A 17,973-nucleotide genomic window follows, 5' to 3' on the forward strand; every position below is an offset into this window, starting at 1 on the left:
TACTGTGGGAGCAACCAAGGCTGGCGCACGCAGCATGAGCTAACAGCATTGCTGTTCAGCTTGTGACCACAGCATCTCCTAAAAATGCCAAAATATATATGTAACGGCTATTATTTAGCGATGACAGTATTACAGATGAGCCCTGACTGATAAAAATGACCAGGATTGTGATAATAGCAGGATTGTTGTGGTAATTAGCACTGTGGGAGGAATAATGCTGAAAGACGGAGGGAGGGAGATATCATCGTTTACTGACTGTGTGGCCACCTGTTATTGTCTGTATTCACCATACCAGCTCAGTGGTTCTCTATGGTGAACACAAATGTAGATACTTATATATAATTTGTGTATTAATGTAATAACAGCAAAAGGATTATATTGGGAGGAGCCATTTGGGTGACGGAGGTGACGTCTGCATGACTTGTGAAGCTGTGTAGAGGGTGGCCACTATGCACCCTACAAGCTTAGGTGTACAGTTATAGTGCATACAACATGTAGATAGTTTTATATAATGTGTATATAGTGTAATAACACTGCAAACAGTATTGTTTGGGGGGAAAAGTTTAGTGCGTGTGACCTTGAATGAGTGAGGGAGGCAGCCGCCAGCTGACTGTGTGTAGCGACGACTCTTAGTGCCTGAACTAACTATATCGGCTTAGTTGTACAGTTGTGTTGAACAAAACGTGTAGATACTTATATATAATGTCTGTATATAGTGAATAAAATAAAAAACAGGATGGTAGGAGAAAGTGGGCGAATGAGGTGTTGTTGAGGGAGTGGCAACGAGTGGCTGGCTGGTGTGTGGCGGTCGCTCCTCGTTGCTTTTCGACTCATAATACTAACTTAGTGGTTCGTTATGGTGAACAAAACGTGCAGATACTTATATATAATCTGTGTATAGAGTGTAATAACAGCAAAATTTATTTGTTTATTGTTTTATGAACATCATAATTGAATCACTAATATGCACACTATACTTTTGAGTATAGCGATGATTCACCCCTTTTATTATATAAATCTATCACACTACACACTATTGAATAATATTACTGCAAAAAACTAAGAAAAAATCACATTGAAATAATTAGGTAATAATATCTTTATGGCAACTTCCACCTGTCAGCTCGGGTAACGCTGACCGCCACTGACTACCGCTCTGTCAATCCACATTTTGCCAAACCTCCTTGGCCTATTGCGGCCAAAATATGTCACCTACGATTTTATTTTTGTTATTTTTCCTGTGCTCAGGGAACACAAATTAACATTTTTAGAAGATGAAATAATTTTTTAGAATTTTTTTCTTGCGCACGGGTGTAAATCTCCTTGGGACCCTTTAGCAGCTTAAGGGTTAGTGGGGTCCACCAAGGCTAGGGAGTGGGGGGGGGGGGGGGGCAGGGGGGTGTATTAAAATTATCTGACAATTTCTTCATAGTGCCACTGCTCTGTGTCTTTAGAGGGGGCCAGGTTCTGGCTTGTGGTTGCCTGTAGGCCTAAAAGAACTCTGCAATTGATGGCCCCTAGTAGTTTGTTACTATATAAGCATTGCAGTTTCAGGGTGCATCTGAGGCTCATCCAGAAATTGGCGTTTCATTACATTCAATGTTTTATTTTTTTTTTTATATAAATATTGAAAAAATTACTAAAATGATGCTGTGGTGGACTTTGAAAGACAACTATAGTTGACTTCATCAAGAATCATCATAGTGGTTTATGTTTTATAGGAGGAGTTATAGTAAATGCAAATTAGCAAAGCTATGGATGGTATGCTTTAAACTTGTGGAATGATAAACTAGTAGTAGGCATCCGTCAATCCTGCGGGGTTATGGAGTTGTGCCCTGGGTGTCTAGTTGTTGTAGTCTAGTTGGATGCAACGCCTGCTGTGGCTGTGAAGGCCAACCCGAGAATGACAGTCCCGACCGCAGCGAGCGCAGCTAAAAATCGAAGCGGGTGTGTCCAACAGTGATCGAGACCTCCTCTGAAGTCTATTATCCTCCGCCTGCCTCTTCAGTTCATCCTCGAATTGCTGGAGTCCCTTCTGCACTTTGCATCTCCAGGCATCTCTGTCCGCAGCTGCTGTCTCCCAAGTGTTGATGTCGATGTTCATCTGCTTGAGGTCGCGTTTGCAGGCATCTTTGAAACGCAGCCGAGGTCTTCCTGTGGATCTCCTTCCTGATGCCAGTTCTCCATACAAGAGGCCCTTCGGTATGCGGCCATCGTCCATGCGTGTGACATGTCCCAGCCATCGCATGCATCTCTGCTTCAGGAGAGTGAACATCGAAGGGACTCCTGTTCTCTCGAGTCCTGTGTTGTTGGTGACGTGGTCTTTCCACTTGATGTCAAGGATGCGTCTCGGGTTCCGCATGTGTAAGGTATCGAGCCGTCTCTCCTGGCAAGAGCACAGGGTCCAGGATTCCGAGCTGTAGAGAAGTGTACTCACCTCACATGCCATGTAGACTTGTGCCTTGGTGTGCATTGTCAGTTTGGCATTTTCCCAAACGCGCTTTGTGAGCCTGGCCAGTGTTGTTGCTGTCTTCCCGATACGCCTGTTGAGCTCACTGTCCAGGGAAAGGGTGTCTGAGATTGTGGAGCCCAGGTACAGAAACTCGTGAACTGCCTCCAGCACATAGTCTGGTATATTTATACAGGGTAACTCGTGGACATCTTGTCCCATCACCTGTGTTTTCAGGCTGATTGTCAGGCCGAATGCGGAACAGTCTGCGGCAAAGCGGTTGAGTAACTGCTGCAGGCCTTCTGCTGTGTGTGGGTGATCACTGCGTTGTCGGCGAAGAGGAACTCCCTGAGGATTCGCATCTGTACTTTTGTCTTTGCTCGGAGTCTGGATAGATTATAGAGCTTTCCATCAGATCTTGTACGGAGATAGATGCCCTCTTTGGTTGTTCCAAAGGCATGCTTGACAAGGATCGTGAAGATGATGCCGAACAGTGTTGGAGCAAGAACAAACCCCTCTTTAACACCACTGTTGATGTTGAATGGTTCAGAAGTTGATCCGTCGTACACGACTGTATTGTATCATGCTGGGTAGGGTGGGTGGGCAGCCAGTTTTGGCCAAGATCTTGAAGAGTCTGTCCCTGCTCACGAGGTTGAAGGCCTTTGTAAGGTCAATGAAGGCGATGTACAAGGCTTTTCTCTGCTCCCTGCACTTTTCTTGAAGCTGTCTCGGGGAAAACACCATGTCAGTGGTCGACTTCACTGCTTGGAAACCACACTGTGACTCAGGGTACACTCTTTTGGCAAGAATCTGGAACCTGACCAAGATGATCCTGGCAAAGAGTTTGCCGACAACGCTGAGGAGGGAGATGCTGCGATAGTTGTTGACATTGCTTCTGTCACCTTTATTTTTGTAGAGTGTGATGATGATTGCATCTCTCATGTCTTGTGGCATCGAGCCCTCCCTCCAGCACTGGCACAGAAGTTCATGAAGCTCAGTTTTAAGTGTTCCATGAGCGCACTTGAGAACTTCAGAGGAATCCCGTCATCTCCTGGGGCCTTCTCTGAGGAAAGTGAATCCACTGCTTTCTCAACTTCTTCCACAGTTGGTTCAAGATCAAGTTCTTCCATGATGGGCAGGCACTCGATTGCATCCAGAGCCTCTATGCTGACCAAGTTCTGTCTGGTGTAGAGTTCGGAGTAATGTTCCACCCAGCGATTCATCTGTTGATCACGGTCTTTAATGATCTCTCCAGTGGCTGACTTCAGAGGAGCTGTCCTGTTTTGTGTAGGGCCTGTTACCCGTTTGATCCTTTCGTACATGCCTCTTTATGTTGCCGACAGTGGCCGCAGTCTGGATGCTGGAACAGTCAAAGCCAGTACAATGGGGCCTCGACTTACGATGGTAATCTGTTCCCAGAGACGGATCGCAAGTCGAAATATCGCAAGTCAAAGCGATTTTTCCCATAAGAAATAAAGGGAATTGAATTAATCCGTTCCCAACCCTCCAAAATATTAACTTACAAATACATTTTATACTGAATACAATTTTGTTCTCTAACTACAATACAGTACAAATGTTTATCTTACCTTTATGGAGGTCTCTTGATGATGTATGGAAGATGGTGAAGAGGTGGGAGGAGAGTTATTACTGTTTGGAAGGGGAGTCCCCTTCCATTATAACATCAGGCAGTGAGGACTTTTCTGGGATACACTCTGGCATGTTTTGCCTGCATAGCACTAGGACCTGCTTGTGGCTCACTGCTTGCTTGTCTTACTAAGAATGTCTAAAAACACTTGTTTTCCCCTACATTTTAACACTTGTCTGTAGTAAGACATCACATTGTCATTTAAAAGGTCAATGCAACAGCCTGCTACAGCTTTATCTGGGCGTGTTTTTTCAACAAAACTTTGCAGTTCTTCCCATACTTCCCACATTTTCTTAATGAGGAAGGGATATCCTCTACTGCCTCAACTCAGTGATTTTCTTAGGTTGAACCTTACCACTGACTTTCTGGGAGCCATGGCATGATATATAATAATCAGTTTTATGTTCAAAAATCACCACAAAAACGAAATTTCTTATAGGCCTGATTGTCACTAAGCGGGCAGCTCTAGTAAACTGAGCCAGGTTGGCCCGCGTGACCGGGAACCACACGCTCCGTCGACCCGAATGTGTACCAACAAATATCGTTAGTCGACGACACTATAGTAAGTCGAGTCGCATTTTACGATGAAATTTACATCGTAACTCGAGATTATCATAAGTTGGGGCAATCGTAAGTCGAGGTGCCACTGTACTAGTAATCATTAGCACAGCGCCTCGCAGTTTGTTGAACTCTACTGCGGGCAGTATGCAGGGCCTGTAGGTTCCTTTCTGAGGGCAGGTTCTTGTAGGATGAGAGAGCTCGTCTCTTTTCCTCTACGAGGGGTAACAGCTCCTCTGCACTGGCCTTAAACCAATCTGCTGGCTTGTTCTGCCTCTTACCGAAGGTGGACATGGCAGTGTTGAAAATAGTGCCTCCGAAATGTGACCACCTCTCACTTGCGCTATCGCAGGATGGTACAGGAAGGGCATTTACCAGCGCCGCAGTGAATTCCACCTTGTGAAGGTCATGGGTCTTGTTTACGTTAATACATGGTCTTCCCTCCTTTGCTCTGTGGATTTTCCGGGGCTGGAACTTTACTCTGCAACTGACGAGAGAATAGTCGGTGTCATAATCTGCGCTCTGGAAGCTGTGAGTCGGTTTGATGTTTCTCAGATTGCTATGCCCTGTAAGCACCAGATCAAGTTGGTGCCAATGCTTAGACCTGGGGTGTCTTCAGGACACCTTATGCTGGGGCTTGGTGTCGAAGAAGGAATGGGTGATGCAGAGATCATGACGGCAGCAGAACTCCAGGAGGCGCTGCCCACTCATCCATCTTCCCAAATGCAAACTGGCCCAGGCAGGAAGGCCAAGAGCCGTGATCAGAACCAACTCTGTGTTTGTTTTCTTTTGGCTGGTGTATGGTTGACGATCCACTTATTGGACTGTGTCCTAAGCCCCACGCACCTAGTGGAGCAGGCGGACCGTGGTGGGACAGCACCTTATTGGCTAAGGGCTGCCCAGCTTGAGGCGGGCGGTAAAGAAAAAATCATCTGATTCCTATGAAATCAGATGATTTCTCCCACCGACGGAAGCAACCCTTGGCGTCTCACTCTACGCCAATTAAGTGGTAGGCTTATCACCGGTAACATCGCCAAGGCGATGTTGGAGTGTCCTCTCCAGGTTTACAGGCCTGAGCAGTAATTATGGAAGACCAGCTCTTGCCCATGCAGCAGATCCACCCTCTGCTGCTACCAATGTGATCCAAGGGAAGGGCAGGCGCCGATACACTTGGCACCAGTGTCGTCGCAGGAGTTGCCAGAATGTAGCTGTAAATAGCTGCAAACTGCCTTAGGGACTCCGACTCCAGATTTTTCCTCAGGGTTGACTCCCGAAGTTTTTCCCATGAGTGGGTTTAGCCGCAAGACAGCAGAGGTTTGAATTTGGGGTTTTCCTTTCCCTAAAGACAAACTAATAAATTAATAATGAAATTAAAGTGCAGTTAAGTATTTGTTTTAGGTGTGTAGAACCATTGTTCAAACTGTGTTCTAACTGTAGAACCATTAATGAGATTTAAGAACTCTACAGTACCGAGTGAATTAAATATTGAGACTTATTTTATAACAAGTTATATTTAATCATTCGATATTTTTTTTACAGATATGAGGATGGATTCCAATATCAGAATATATTTGGACCTTTAGTGAAGTTAGAAGCTGATTATGATAAGAAACTCAAGGAATCCCAGACCCAGGACAAGATTGAAGTGCGGTGGGATATTGGTTTAAACAAGAAGATTTGTGCCTATTTTACTCTTGCCAAAACTGATGGAGGTACAGTAATTCTTATTGTAATTTTGTTATACATGGAAAAGGAAACAGGATTTAAAAGCAAGAGTTGTTTTTTATTAATGTTGAATGCCATTAGTACTTGAATTTTGCAGAACAAGTTTCAGGTTCTTAACACTTTCGTTAGCCTGGCAGGCAACCCACTGCACACAGCAAGGTCGGCCGAGCGTTGCCCGTAAGCACACAACCTCTCTCCAATGTTTACACTTTTTTCAGCATTCTCACCTCAATTTTCATGCTACGTCGTTCAATTTGGTATCAAATTGTTCGCAATAGAATGCTGTAAAGGGATACTTTCGTCATGGATTGGCTCTGTTCTTGATCAGTATTCATCTGGGAGTCAATTTGCAGTGCTTATAAAACCAGTAACAACAAATACCCTGAGATAAAATAACCTGAATGGGGAAACTTTTCGACTCGAGGGAAGGCCGCGGCTGTCATGAGTGAGGTTGAGAACAGTGAGCCTCCAGCGTGAGCAAGTGCCCACACGGAGGGGTTGGGCTGCCACCTGAGGTATACAGAATGGGAAGACGTTTGTGTGCATTTTAAAACAAGTCCCATAGTATTCGAACAATAAATGGAATTTTTACACACTTTTAAATTTGTAAACGTCACACATTCTCCAAATTTTGCTTCTGTGATGGAATATGCATGATCGGGCAGTGAAAGTGTTGATATAATCAATAACTTAACCCTCAAACCGCTAGGGGTCCAAATGGCTTTAACACCCACAGGCGCAACAAAAAAAAAAAAAAAATCCAAAAAATTCTTTTGCCTTATGAAAGTGTTCATTTTTGTTCCCTGATTACAGAAAAAATAACAAAAAAATCGTAGGTGGCATATTTTAGCCGCAATAGGGTAGGGAAGTCTGGTAAAAAAGGGGCATTGACAGAGCCTTCGTCAGACAAGGTCTGCTCCGCTCGAGCTGTCAGGCGGGAATTATTTCAATGTCTCTGATTGAATTATTCTTAGTTTTTTTTTCAGTAATATTATTCAATACAGTGAAATGTGATATATTTATATAATGTGTGAACCATCGCTGTACTCAAAATTATGGTGTGATAATTAGTGATTCAATTATTTTGTTCATAAAACAATAAACAAATAGTTTTGCTGTTATTACACTATATACACAGGTTATATATAAGTATCTGCATGTTTTGCTCACCATAACGAACCACTAAGTTGGTATTGTGAGTCAAAATGCAACAAGGAGTGACCGCCACACACCAGCCTGCCACTCCCTCCCTCAACAACACCTCACTCGCCCTCATTCTCCTCCCACAATGCTGTTTTTGCATTTATTCACTGTACACAGATGTTACATATAAGTATTTACATATTTTGTTCACCATAACTGTACATCTAAGCTTGTATGGTGAGTAAAGGCACAAAGACGTAGCTACTCGCACAGCTGGTGGCGGCCGCCCTCAAGGCCAGACACACTAATATTTCTCCTCCAACAATACTGCTTGTGGTATTATTACGCTATATACACACATTATATATAAGTATCTACCTGTTTTATTCACCATACCTGTACAAATAAGCTGGTATGGTGGCTAAAGACCATAGTGGCCACCAGTATACAACATAAGTCGTGTAGACGACGCACCTTCCTCACCAAAATGGCGGCTCCCAACCTACCTACTACAACAACCTACTCCTATTGCTGTTATTACACTCTATACACACGTTTTATATAAGTATCTACATATGTGTTCACCATAGCAAACCACTAAGCTGGTCAATAAAAGGTGGCCACGCAGTCAGAAGATGACGCCACCACCCTCCCTCCCACAGCATTACTCCTCCCTCCATGGAGCACAGCGCTAAATATCGCCACAATCCTGCTATTATCAGAATCCTAGTCAGTTTTATCACAGTCAGGGGTCTTCTGTAATACTATCATCGCTAAATAATAGGATGAACATGTATATTATGGCATTTGTAGGCGATGCTGTGGTCACATGCTGAACAGCGGTGCTGTGAGCTCATGCTGCGTGCGCCAGCTTTGTTGGCTTGCTCAATACTGAAGCTCTCGCACCCAAGAATGTTTCCCTGGATTTTTTTTCTAGGTGGCATCTGTCAACTATTGGTCGTGGCTGCACTATAGCTGCCCCTATCCCTGGCGGGGCATTTAAATTATAGCGCTAGACATAAAATCATATATATATGACATATGTGATTTCGGTTTTGTCACTGAAAGCATATATATATGATTTGTGCAGTTTAAGGGTTAAACATGTCATAAATGAAATGTTGATAAATATATATTTTTTTTTTAACTTAAATGCTTGTAAAGAAACTATACAGATGCTTGATTTTGATAATAAGCTGCCACAGCTATTCAGGATATGATGGATCTTGGTTTCATTAACACTTTCCGGCTATGAGGACTCCTCCCTGCGTCCTGTTTCGCCTACCCGCTTCCGCTATGTGGACATAAACTTATGTCCTCTTTTAAAATATTTGTATAAAATTCAATTTTTATCCGATTTACTTTGGGTTTGTTTCAAACTGCGCGCCATGAGGCTCTCTTTCTCACCAATAGGCTGCATGGTACAATAAGTTCATGAAAGGTTCACAAACATAACAAAAGTAAAAACATTTCGTGTGTGTTTGACTCTCACTGATGTGTTCCAGCGTTGTTTTATATTTGGCGCTATTCTATCTTACGCTTTGTTGATCTTTTTTACCTACGGGCTCATAGAACATTCTATTGCGAACACATTGACACAAAAATGAATGACGTACATAGAATAATAATGTCATGAGAATGAAATAAGTATAAACTTTCAAAGCGCCGTGCGTCGTCCCGTCACCGACACTGGGTAACAATTTCACCACTTCCCACTCTCTTGCGGGCGGGCCGCAATCATTATTCTACGCTTATATTCATATCACCGTGTTGGGAATTTCATTGCGAGTCCATTGATACCAAAATTAGCGCTGTAGGACAAGTGTGGAGGTGATAACAATCCCAAGAGTAAAAACATTTTGTTGCTGTTGGGCGCTCACGGCGAGTCATCTTCGTAGTTATTTATTTGGTGCTGGTATCCCTATATGTTTCGTGACTTTTTTTTACTGATGTTCTTCTAGAGAATTTTATTGCGAACACGTTGGTACCAAAATGAAATACGTAGCTCAAGAACTAAGGCCAGGAGAGTAAAAAGAGTATACACATTTTTGTTTTTACGCTTACGCGGCAAAACGCCGGGAGCACTTACGGTTGTTTTTTTTACATTCGCCTGGAGCCGGAAAGTGTTAATTAGAAAAGTTATTAAACTGAATTAATGAAATTTTATTTTTGTGTTACAGATATGCGGTTGATGCATGGTGATGAATTACGCCTTAGGTACTTGGGTGACCTTCACAAACCCTGGTCTGGAGTTGGACATGTCATTAAGATACCAGACAATTTTGGAGAAGAAGTTGGGATTGAGCTCAAGTCCAATGTGGGTGTTCCCACAGACTGTAGAGATAAATTTGTAGTGGACTTTGTATGGAAGTCGACCAGCTTTGATAGGTCAGTTTCCTTTCCTAATACTTTTTGAACAGAATATTGAGACTTTCTACTGTTCACTGTAAATTTACACCCACTCTTCTATTGAGACTGGAGTGAAAACGGTTGATGTAAATAAGCACGTGTGCAGTACTTGTGTGACATATGACATGATCTTAACACAAACCACTTTTCTGTCTCCTCCAAAGATAAATACTGGTGCTCTTTGCTCAAAGTGTTGATGAGTATGTTATATAATTGTTGATATAATTGCAGTAGCATATAAACATTAAATTTGTCATAGTTGCAATACGAGAAATCACCACCAGGAAGGCAAACTTAACTTATGTATTCCTTGGCCAGTTGGTGCCACATATTTCATGTTACAAAAGATTGCTTAATGACTGACTGAAGTTGGCTTATAATCTTGTATATAATACTTCTAATACTTCAAATTGTTGTCTTCAGGATGCAAGCAGCTTTGCGAAAATTTGCTGTAGACGACTCCTCGGTGTCTCCTTATATCTATCACCGACTGTTGGGTCATGTAGAAGTGGATGAGCTTATATTCCGCCATATTCATCTGCCGAAACAGCTATCGGCTCCAAATCTTCCTACCTTGAACAATTCTCAGGTACAGTTTCCTTTCTGTTAAAAGTTAAGTTAAAAGTTAAATTTTCATTATTTCATAAATAAGTTAAAAGTTTAACTTTAAGTTAAAAGTAAATTTACAATTTACATCAGGTACAGTGATCTCTTTGATTATATGACTCGGTTAACATTATATCCAGTCCATGAACCCCTATGATAAAAGGCACTTTTCTGCCTGTGTGCCAAAATTGCTATAAGTGCAAATGTTATAAAATTAAAATTTGCATGCAAGAAAACAATGTATGGATGTAAAATACCCCAGTTGTGGTTGTTTGGGCTGGTTCCTTAGTTGCCATGTTACGTGTGTGTATGTGTGTGTTCAGGTTTTGAGAGAGTGATTAGGAATTGGATATCCAGTTTTGTGGAAACAATGAACTTCGTAACCCAGGTCAATAAGGATTTAGAGTGGGAAAATAGGAAGGACCTGTCTTTCGCAATTACTCGGCCACCATAACAAAATCGTGGAAGCATTAGAAGAAAAACAAAATGAATATGTTGTATACATGGACTTTGCAAAGGCATTTCATGTGTGACCGTGGAGTGATAGCTATAAAGTGAGATAAATAGGAATAATAGGTAAAGCAAGGCATTGGATTTTAAATTGTTACAGAATGCAAAGTCAATCAAATCAAATCAAATAGAATTTCTGTATAGTTTGATTTCCCATTTGGCATTTATTGACTATATTACTTATTGTGTTTCTTTCTGGTGGCAGAACATGCTTATTCTCATCTTAAAAAAATACATTGATAAATGAAGCTTAATGGGGTTTTAGTACATACGGATTTCTTGAATTAGTTTCCTTGAATTGTTAATAAAAGGTTTTGAATTTTCAGCAATATGCCCTGAAACATGCCTTGCAACGACCCTTGTCACTGATCCAAGGTCCTCCAGGCACGGGCAAGACGGTGACCTCGGCCACCATTGTTTACCAGTTAGTGAAGCAGACTGGTGGCTCCGTCCTGGTGTGTGCCCCTTCCAACACTGCTGTCGACCAGCTCACTGAGAAGATTCATAAGACTGGGCTTAAGGCAAGTGTATAAAATATATCGTGATTAGTGCTTATGATGAACATCTATATACATTGGCGACTCGATTAAAAGAGTTTAATCTGTTCCGGCACCGAGCTTGTCTTGTGGAAAACGCGTCTTGTGAAACAACAACAAAACTCACGTCGGAGGTGTCCGAGAAGCGGTGGGAACGCTCGTTAATCGAGGGAAAGCTCGTCAGTCGAGACATATTTTCTGCGGGTGGCTTGCTTGTTATTCAAAATGCTCGTAACTGGAGCCACTTGTCACTCGAGGTTCCACTGTAGTTGATGTTGCATCTGGAGAAATGTTTTTTTGGTAGATTGGTTATGGAATAAGTTCCTCTAGTTAGGTATCTACCTTGTAATTTTTTCTCTCAAGACTTCTATTCACTGTCTAAACAACCCAAATGTATTTACATGAAGTGTAAAATACTTTAATTACACCCAACAAATGTTGCTACTGTTGAAATTGAGTGATATTGTTCCAAAATTCTCCTCTATCAAAGACCTTTTTCTGCTTTCCCCTGTCTCTTCTCCTAGCCCAAACCCACTTTCCACTGGGCAATACCCCCCCTTTCCTCCCATTTCCCTTCTTGTCTACCCACCTGTTTCTTCCAACCCTCATGCTTGCTGTCTTTCTGCCTTCCACCTTTCCAAGATTTTCCTCCACCCATAACCTTGAACACTATCTGCTCCCTTCCTACTCCCATCCACCATTGGGTTGGGACCAGAGCCAAAGCTCAACCCCCACAAGCACAGCTGGGTAAGTACCAACTATATGACCACAACACCACCTACATCCACGAGCATCCCCACCAACACACCCATATCCATTTTCATTCAAAAGAAGCTCAACCTTTACCACTATCAATGATGATGCAGAGGTGCTTAACCCTCAATGAGTGGCTAATGTAAAAATGTCACCTCACTTGTGTAAAATAAAAATATTGTATGATACATTTGCATGGAAAAAGGAAAATGCAAGAAAACCTAATTATCCAGGTCTTGTTATGTGCATAGTAAGAGGAAGCCAGGTAGTAGTGTTATTGGGTACATTAACATATGTATGGGTGTGTCAGTGAGGGGTAGTACCTCTGACAGGGAACAGTTGCACATTCGGGTGGTTTGTCTGGTTTAGTCAACTGCACTCGACTCGCCTGTGGCTCCTAGTAGCTGTTTGCAGGCAACAGCGGTCACATCCTGGTAAACTTATTAGATTGGCGGGCAAAACCAGGTGAGGGTAGTCGAAGGTTTAAGATCCTCGGTGAATTACGGCTTGTCTACCTACGCATGCGAAGACTGGACCTGGTGGACTGCACGAAGGAAACCACCTGAATGGTTCAAGAGGCAAGACAGTGAACTCGGCAAAGCGTTGTGGAGCGCAACTGTGAGCATGCATATATATGCAGTGAGACACATAGGACACTGCTAGCCATCCACTGCATCCTAACCTATCTTCTGCCGTCTCAACTTGTCTTGCTACTGGACCGAAATAAGCCGGGACGAGAGTGTGAAGCTGACGATTTGCGCAACTCTCCCTCGCTTTAATCAAGTCGACCACACTTCATGACTTCAACCCATTAATTGGAGTCATGGACATCTTCGACAACGAATGACAAACATTATCATTACATCGATATGATACAGTTTGCCGACTCATTTCCTGCGCTGTGAACAAAAATTAAAATATGAAAACGGTAACCATGTACAAGACAATCAAATTATACCATAGAGTGAAAAAGCAATGTAAAGAATTTGAGTGTAATCATGTTAGATGACTTTACCTTTTAAAGAACACACTAACCTTGAGAATAGCGTGGAAAAAATGACAGGTTGAATAACGAGAACCTTTCAAACAATAGATGCCATACCAATGATGATACTTTTCAAGATGCTAGTGCTCTCCAAAGTACCTTGTTCCATAAAGATTTTCTCAGATATCTCACTATTGTGATTTCATTGTATAAGGAAGCATTTATTATGACTTGAGGAGGCTGCATTAAGTGGGTTCTAGATGTTATGTACCTACAAAAGATGAACGTACATGAAACTATCAAAGTTGTTTAATCTTTTATTTTTCGACAGGTTGTCCGGTTGTGCGCCAAGTCCCGAGAAGCCATTGATTCTCCAGTTTCTTTCTTGGCCTTGCATAATCAGATCCGCAGTCTTGAAGAGTAAGTGAAGTTTTGTGAAAAGTTGGGTAAATTAGGTACAGTAGTTTGCTCTTTGTTAGATCTAATTGTCTTCAACATGCATGTGGCTGAGTAAGAAGGTCTTTTTCATATTAATTCCTGGTATGGTGTTAATAGCCATGTCTTGTAAGGGTGCCCTTTGGTTACTTTGTTTTTCCTTGCCATACCACTTCTGTTTGATGGTATGTGGATACCTTTAACCCTTGGACAGCGGCTATGGAAAAATGGTCATACAGTACTTGCCTTTGCAAAAATCCCCTTCCCACAAAATGTTTCATTATAAAATTAATAATTTGTATAAAAGGTAAGAAAAATGCAAAATTAATTTAATATTTATCATTTCACTGGGTGGAGGCACTCTGCAAGACTGTCTGGCACTTGTCAACCCGTTGCTTGATTTTGCTGACGCTTCCGTTTTATCCTCGAATATTTTACTAATTGTTTTATCACTTGTCTGTCTTTATTTACATCCATAGAGAGCTTTTATATCCATATAATTGTTTAACACTTTGATGTTCTGGGCGCACATGCATCACACTACTCCGGGTGGATTTGGGCATTCCGCAGGAGCGCACGGTAATTCTGAAAAGTGTATAATCTTTTCAACTTTACCTCAATTCTTGTCCTAGGTTTTTCAATTTAGTATCATTGTGTTTGCAATAGAATTCTCTATAGGACTAAAGGCATATAAAGTCCAAACGGTCGGCGTACCATCCGCAACAAACAGAGAAAGTGAGAGCATGTTACCCGGGAGCATGGCTCAAGAGCGATAAAATATTTAGACTCCCTTCACTTTGGTCACCTCAATTCTCGTCCTAGGTCTTTCATTTTGGTATCAGTGTTTGCAATAGAATTCTCTACAGGACTAAAGGCATATAAAGTGCAAATGGCCAGCGTACCATACGCAACAAAGTGAGAGCATGTTACCCGGGAGCGCACAAGACCGATAAAATGTGTCTACTCCTTTCACTTTGGTCACCTCAATTCTCGTTCTAGGTCTTTCATTTTGGGGAGGGGAAACACGATGTCCACAGCCTGAGGGTTAAATACAGAAAGTAAACATTCCAGTTGAGATATCTGGACTTTTGAGATTAAACAAAAATTATTCCCAAGTCTTAAGTTGCTTTGAACAGGTTAACCTGTTCTCATACTAGGCATATCTATATTTGTACACAAGGGATCTAAAACTTGAGTGAATAGTGTCATGTTACACAGTATAGATTATAAAGGATTTCTTTGTTTTGTATAAAGATCTGAAGGTTCAGTAGCTTGTTCAGTATTGCATTATTGCCTATCTTTTCTTTTTTTAACCATATACCAAAGAATTGGATATTTAAAGTAACTCTCTGTAAAGTGTAGTTCTTACTTTATTACAAATGTCTTTTTATAAATGGTGGAAACTAAAATGAGATGTGTGTTGCAGCAATGGTGAGCTCCAGAAGCTGCAGCAGCTGAAGGAAGAAACGGGAGAGCTGTCCTCGGCAGATGAGAAACGCTACCGCATGTTGAAGAAGCAGGCAGAAAAAGTATGTTCAATTTGCCTAGTGCATAATTTTTGTTTTTGGAGATGTTATGTGAACATAATTACATTAAGTTAAAGGTAGTAAGAAGAGGAAAAAATTGATCAGTTACGTGTAAATGTTTTTTCTCCTAAGACTTGGGTTCATAAGGGCTGTCAAATGATGTATCTATTGAAACTGCAAGCAAGAGCTGTTACTCTGCCTTGGCTCATCTGAAGCCTGCTCCTAGAGACTCGTAATTTCATGAGAATGTACTTTGAAACTATCACATAGGGAACTATCATATAGGGAACATATAAGATGTTGAAATAATTTTCAACATATCTGATATCGTGTTTGAAAATCTTTAGCTTCGTAATGTTCGAGAAAAAGCTGCTGGACATATTGAGTGTGCTTATGAAATAAGGATTATACATGCATTATCAAATACTGTAAAAAATATTTAGACCACCAAGTAAACCATGGGAATGTGTGGGTAGATTGTGGGAGTAACAGTTGTGGTACAAATTTTTTTTGGATTTGTTCCTTTTTTGGACATTTCTGGTAAGAAATTTTGCTAATTCTAATGTTCGGCTAACTTCAACAAGGGTTGACCCCATATGATTTGGATTACCGAGTATAGACAGTACACGGAAGATGCTCGGTCAGGTCAGGTGCCAAATATCCCAACCCATCCTCCTGTTTAGATAGTACCTATTGTGACGATCGTTAGTAGTCACGAATTCGTGCATACATACTTAGCTTTTAGATAGTAGTATACTGACTAGTAAAGAATTCTTTTAAAGTAAATGAAGCTAAAAAACAAATATTGCTAGGCCTAGTAGGCCTAGGAAGGTTTGGTTAGTTTAGTTTGTCAAAGCAACACAAGTAAAAAAATTTTCCAGTTTGTCCAACTCGATAGTTCAGATTTCTACTTTCTAATTTTGTTGTTTGACGGTATATATACTATGGACCTCATCGTTACTATAAGTACTGTAACGGGAGGATTGGCTGAATATTCACAATAAAATAGCAATTATGTGGAGCAAAAGATGTAGTTGGAAATGCCGAATAAATTCAATAAAGGGTAGAGGTTTCAGAGACACAATGAGAGAATACATTATGAACATCAAGGGCCCCACTGCTCCTTTTATCCTCCTTCCACAAAGTATAAGAAAGATCTTGAAGAAATTTAATGTTTTCAAGGAACAGTGGTATAAATTCCTGCATAAAGTGCTGGATCAATCATCACAATGGATTTTTGGGCCTGTTTTTAGCTACCAGCAACACCCTGATGGGGCAAGTTATCACCAAACAAGTCTGGCTTCAGACCGAGCTTAGAAATTAAAAGATCTCTCGATACCAACTGCAGAAAAACACCCATTCTCTCGTATCCATTGTCACAATGCCCACCCACTATTCTAAATGAAAGTTATTCTTGTATGTTCAGCTTTGTCATTGTTTGGGAACATAACCCACTTTCTTCACCATGTTCAGTTTATATAGCATGGCTTACATTGCACACTGTTTTCTAGGAAAGTAACGGCGTTATACAAGGGTTAACTGTAAAGCTGTATAACTATATTTTCACTTCATTTTATATTACATGAAATATGACCATACAGCCTCCTCAACTTACAAACAGGTGCTGGGTAAAATCGTCGGCAGACGAGCCGAGTACTAAAAGTGTGATGTTCACTGTTGAAGGATTTTAACTTGTATTTTCTTTTGCTGTCATCTTTTTCAGACTTTGCTGGAAGCTGCTGATGTCATTTGTTGCACTTGTGTTGGTGCTGGTGATCCGAGATTGGCCCGCCTTAAATTCCACTCCATTCTCATAGACGAGTCTATGCAAGCCACCGAACCAGAGTGCATGGTGCCGGTAGGTGTTTACCTGGTCTCGTTAAGCCTGTGTTGTTTTGTTTTGTTGATACTGTTCAGATAATTAGGTATCCCCATTAGGGATGTCCTATGGGTTTGTAAGAATTTTTGGTCTACATTTGTGGTGTTTGCCATAATGTGTTTGGAGATGACGAGTCACGATAAGGTGGCTGAATATATGAAGACTAAACCACACAAGAGAAAAGGAGGAGGAGACGACGTTTCGGTCCGTCCTGGACCATTATGAAGGCGATTGTGTTGGACCATTATCACAGTTGACTTGATAATGATTCAGGACGGACCGAAATGTCATCGTGTCCTCATTTTCTAGTGCGTGGTTTAGTTTACATATGTTTGGAGAATACATTCACATGTCTGTTTGAAATGTGATTGGACAATGTAGTCCCTTTGGTCAAAATGCATGCAATTTTAACATATTGTTGAAGCGAGGGAAATTTAGAAAATGAATAATGCTTGTGCTCCAGACTGATAATGCACATTCTGATGCCAGAGGGTAATTCCAATAGTTCTGGTTGTAAAGGATAGTGTGGGAAACCTAGCGAAGCCATATTTTTATATCAAAAGAATAGTTAGTGATTTTATTAAAATTCATAATCATTCATGTAGAGTATAATGATACTTCCAAACTTTAAATCACATTGTTGACAATCTCATCTGTATATGTATGAAATTCTAATTTCCAATATGTAGTATTGCCTTACATTTGTCATATCTCCAAATTTGTTGAACATTTCTTGCAGCATACAAGCCTGTGTACAAGCTGCTAAAGCTAAGATTATTCTGCACTCCACCCCTGACACACTGCACTCCTT

General features: G+C 41.2%; 1 protein-coding gene across 1 annotated transcript in view; it reads left to right on the forward strand.

Moving 5' to 3' along the window:
- LOC138365536 (regulator of nonsense transcripts 1-like) overlaps positions 1–17,973 on the forward strand; it is a 55,638-nt gene that overhangs the window by 15,129 nt on the left and 22,536 nt on the right. Inside the window, exons 6-12 of the mRNA XM_069325939.1 lie at positions 6,195–6,367; positions 9,704–9,911; positions 10,356–10,521; positions 11,375–11,569; positions 13,654–13,742; positions 15,184–15,286; positions 17,007–17,141. Coding sequence (XP_069182040.1) covers positions 6,195–6,367; positions 9,704–9,911; positions 10,356–10,521; positions 11,375–11,569; positions 13,654–13,742; positions 15,184–15,286; positions 17,007–17,141 — 1,069 coding nt within the window. The remainder of the gene's footprint in view (positions 1–6,194; positions 6,368–9,703; positions 9,912–10,355; positions 10,522–11,374; positions 11,570–13,653; positions 13,743–15,183; positions 15,287–17,006; positions 17,142–17,973) is intronic.

This window comes from Procambarus clarkii, chromosome 17 (genome assembly GCF_040958095.1).
Source record: "Procambarus clarkii isolate CNS0578487 chromosome 17, FALCON_Pclarkii_2.0, whole genome shotgun sequence".
Lineage (NCBI taxonomy): Eukaryota > Metazoa > Arthropoda > Malacostraca > Decapoda > Cambaridae > Procambarus > Procambarus clarkii.